The sequence below is a fragment of the Carcharhinus amblyrhynchos genome, chromosome 33 (assembly GCF_965287045.1).
Source record: "Carcharhinus amblyrhynchos chromosome 33, sCarAmb.v2.hapA, whole genome shotgun sequence".
Taxonomy (NCBI): Eukaryota; Metazoa; Chordata; class Chondrichthyes; order Carcharhiniformes; family Carcharhinidae; genus Carcharhinus; species Carcharhinus amblyrhynchos.
In genome coordinates, this window is record NC_137356.1 from 12,390,798 (window position 1) to 12,395,347 (window position 4,550).

At 47.7% G+C, this 4,550-nt stretch overlaps 1 protein-coding gene across 1 annotated transcript; it reads right to left on the bottom strand.

Moving 5' to 3' along the window:
• Positions 1 to 1,216: 1,216 nt before the first annotated feature.
• On the bottom strand, positions 1,217 to 2,496 carry LOC145361038 (uncharacterized). Its single transcript, XM_080216585.1, has one exon. It carries the CDS (start codon positions 2,131 to 2,133, stop codon positions 1,315 to 1,317), a length of 819 nt encoding a protein of 272 aa, XP_080072711.1. The 5' UTR covers positions 2,134 to 2,496; the 3' UTR covers positions 1,217 to 1,314.
• Positions 2,497 to 4,550: the final 2,054 nt, after the last annotated feature.

A 4,550-nucleotide genomic window follows, 5' to 3' on the forward strand; every position in this document is an offset into this window, starting at 1 on the left:
CGTCCTCTCTTCCACTTTTTTCCATTGGGAAAAAGATACAAAACTCTGAGGTCACATATCAACCGATTCAAGAATAGCTTCTTCCCTGCTGCTGAACTTTTGAAGTCTTTCAAAGTCTCACACTAAGTTGATCTTTCTCTACACCCTAGCTATGACTGTAACACTACATTCTGCACTCTCTCATTTCCTTCTCTATGAACGGTATCCTTTGTCTGTATAACATGCAAGAAACAATATTTTTCACTGTATACTAACAGATGTAACAATAATAAATCAAAAATCAAATGAAAAGTCCTGCAAGGTGGTTTCACCACACTGACGCTGCAGTGATAAGATAGATTTTATGAGAGGTTTCACCGCACAGTGAAACCTCACGCACAGACTAATGCATATTGGAAAATGCAACTCATTGTGGCTGCAGTATGGTGTGGACTTAGGCTAGCCCTCCAGGACCAACACAGTAGTTTGTGTCCCGAAGGAGCTTCTCAAAACAAAATAACTGAGCTTTGAAGGGACAGAGGTCATAGGCTGTTCTCTCTCATCTCATGAGCTACGTCTTTAGAACCATAGAATCCCAACAGTGCAGAAGGAGGCCATTTGGCCCATCGAGCCACACCAACTCTCCGAAAGAGCATTTTACCCAGGCCCACCCCTCCTGCCCTATCCCCATAACCCCACATATTTATCCTGCTAATCCCTTGACGTTAAGGGGCAATTTAGCGTGGCCAATCCAACTAACCTGCACATCTTTGGACATTAAGGGGTAATTTAACATGGCCAGTCCACCTAACCTGCACATCTTTGGACACTAAGGGGCAATTTAGCAAGGCCAATCCACCTAACCTGCACATTTTTGGACACTAAGGGGCAATTTAACATGGCCAGTCCACCTAACCAGCACGTCTTTCAGACTGTGGGAGGAAACTGGAGCACGCAGAGGAAACCCACACAGACACGGAGAGAACCTGAGACTCCACACATACAGTGACCCGAGGCTGGAATCGAACCCAGGTTCCTGGCGTTGTGAGGCAGCAGTACTAACCACTGTGCCACTCCTAAATAAAAATGTGTGGACAAGTGCAAAAAGAAAAAGAGGATTGGATAGAACTGTGTGATGTTTATGTCAATATGACAACAAAAAACCCTCTGATTTATACGAAAGTTTTTATTCAGAACATTATAACATTTAAACAATTACACGCTAAAGATGCTGAGTTTCCAATGTTCCACCGACCTGCCCTGACAGTGACCTCGAACAAACCTTTACCGTAACAAGCATCCTGACGGAATATGAGGTGTATTGGTCTGTTCTGTTCAGCATTTATATGTCGTATTTGTGAATGCCAGGCCCTTTGCTGCTTTCTTATACATTGACCTATAGTTACCTTGGAGGAGGTGACAGAAGCGCTTGGTGTGTGCATTGTCGCCAGTGGCACCACACAGTGGGCACGTGTACCCCCGCAGGATAGGACACAGCACCTTCTCCCCCTCACCTTTGAGCACGTGCGAGGTGTAGATTTTCTCCGACTCCCCGTTCTGCTTGCAGAAGCTGCAGGCGCCCGAGGGGGGATCTTGGCCGACCCTGCCCATGGATGGTACGGCCGACCTCCTTGCCCCCCTTCTCTCTGGCAGGGCGCGCCCCCAGCAGCTGCGGGTATCAGGGAGCTCGGATCGTTTCCTCTGATCTCCAGAGCCGGCTCTGCATTCAAACAGACATCCCAGCAAGTCAGACTCCTGGCTTTCGCCCGTCCACCTCTGCCCCAGAGCGTCCTTCCCACCGGATTTCCAAGCAGTCGGACCAGCTTGTCTTCCCGTGTTTCTGTCACAATCCAGGGAATCAGTCCCGAGCAAGCAGCGTCTCTCCGTTTCGCCCCTGCGATGCATGTCTTTGATATTAATCGTCAAGTAAAGTCCAGTGCCAATCTCCATGGTTAAACTCGGACTTCTCATGCTGGGATGTATCTGAGGCAGGCAATCCTTCGTATCTCTCTTTCCCACTGGTCCGGTAGGCAATTGCTTTTGCCTTGTCTCCATATTCGAATAAGGCTCCCTGTTCCGGGTCTCTATAATGTTCTCCACCACCTTACTCAATCCCAGATAGTCAGTCCAAATGTCAAAAGCCTTGTTTGCCATCTTCAAGTTCACTTTCTCCCCCCCCCCCCCTTAAAATGTATACAGATATTATTCATAAAATTTGCAAAAAGTACATTTCAAAACATTTCCGACTGAAGTGGGACAGAATCTAACTCTTCCCCACGTTATACCCTTTGAGTTAGCTTGGTTTTAACAAGTGTATGAATCAATCAGATCTTTTTCAGAGGTGGAGTTGGGGGGGTGTGGGAAACTGGCATATTTACCAATTGAAGGACAGATGTTGGGATTGGTTGAAGATTGTTATCAGCTTCTGGTGTGTTGTCAAGGGAGAATTCCTGAAGTGAAAGCTACCAGTAGGTTCCACACTATCACACATAGAATCCCAACAGTGCAGAAGGTGACCATTCAACCCATTGAGTCTGCACCGACCACAATCCCACCCAGGCCCCATTCCCACATATTTACCCTGCTAATCCCCTTGACACTAGGGTTAATTTAGCATGGCTAATCCACACAGGGCAGTGTAGTGGCACTGTGGTTAAGCAATGTAGCTTCACGGCACCAGGCACCTGGGTTTGAGTCACTGCCTGTGTGGAGTTTGCACATTCTCCCCATGTCTGTGTGGTTTCCTGTGGGTGCTCCAGTTTCCTCCCACAGTCCAAAGATGTACAGGTTAGGTTGATTGGCCATGCCAAATTGCCCCTTAGTGTCAGGGGGACTAGCTAGGATAAATAAGGGGGGTTTCAGGAATAGAGCATGGCTGGGATTATGGTCAATGCAGACTTGATGGGCCAAATTGCCTCCTTTGGCATTGTAGTTAGTCTATTCTATCTTTGGACTGTGGGAGAAAACCGGAGCACCCAGAGGAAACCCACATAGAGGCGGGGAGAACGTGCAAACTCTACAAAGACAGTGAACCGAGACCGGGAATCGAACCTGGGTCCCTGGCGCCGTGAGGCAGCAGTGCTAACTGCCTTGCCGCCCATTTTTACAGCCAGCATACATCTGACATCAAGATAGTGTTACAAAGCAAATGGGTCAAAACAATTTACTGTTGTGCCCAGGAGGTTTTTTTGTGTGGTTTCACTGTGAACTGGTCACAATCTATATAAAGATTGCCCAGTAGAGTCCAGCCTCTATTTCCATCACTAAACAGAGTTGGTCTCTGGTGCAGTCGGTTACTGCATTTGACTATTAACCAAAAGAGTTGGTGGTTCGAGCCCACCCAGGGCTGGACTCATGTTTTACAGTTACATGGCTAAGATGAGTATCGAGGGATATAGGCCAAACGCAGGCAATTGGGACTGGCTTAGGGGTTTAAAAAAAGGGCGGCATGGACAAGTTCGGCCGAAGGGCCTGTTCCACGCTATAAACCTCTATCTAAACTCTAGGACTCTTCATTTTGGCTGTCTTTAGATGAATCTAAGGCAGCCAATCCTTCACATCCTGCTCCAGTGGGGTGAGTTGAGAACCAGCTAACTGCTTTTCACTTTTTGGACGCTGATGTCAACTCAATGCCTCCCCCTTTGGCGTCTAGAAGACCGAGAGGGTATCTCACGGAAACTTACAAAATTCTAACAGGGTTAGGTCGGATAGATTCAGAAAGAATGTTCCCGATGGTGGGGGGGAGTCCAGACCTAGGGTTCATAGTTTGAGGATAAGGCTAAACCTTTTAGGACTGAGGTGAGAAGAAATTTCTCCACCCAGTGGGTGGCGAACATGTGGAATTCACTCTCACGGAATATAGCTGAGGCCAAAATGTTGGGAATTTTCCCATCCCGCCTGCCACGGGAATCATAGCTTGTGGGGGTCGTAGGGGACCATGTCAAGCCATTTGGCGTCGGGTGGAATTTCCTGGTTTTGGGGCGAGGGCAGTTGGAAAATCCAGCCCGTTGTGTGATTTCAAGAAGAAATTAATATAGTTTTGGGGACTAAAGGGGTCAAGAGATATGGAGGGGATCAAGATATTGAATTTGATGATCAGCCATGATCAAAATGAACGGTGCAGCAGCCTCAAAGGGCTGAATGGCCTACTCCTGCTATTTTCCCCATATGTCTGCTGCCCTTCCCAGTTTCAGGCCTAGGTTCAGGTTGCTCCTCCCTCTTAGCCATTTGCAGGCTCCTCCCATACACTCTCTCTGCACCCGAGGCAGGCCCTGGACTTCCTCATTCCCAGTCTCCAGCAAGATGATAAGATCAGTCCTGAAAGAAGAGTCAGATGGGACTGGAAGCCGTCAGTCTTGTTTCTCTTTCTGCAGATGCTGCCAGACCTGCTGAGGTTTTCCACAACATTCTGTTTTTCTCCCTCACGTGCTTTTCTAGTTTCCCCTTTAATACACTGACACTATTCGCTTCAAACACTTTGTGTGGTTGGGAGTTCCTCATTCTCACCGCCCTCTGGGTAAAGAGGCCTCATCTGAATTTGACATTTCATAGAATCCTTACAGTGCAGGAAG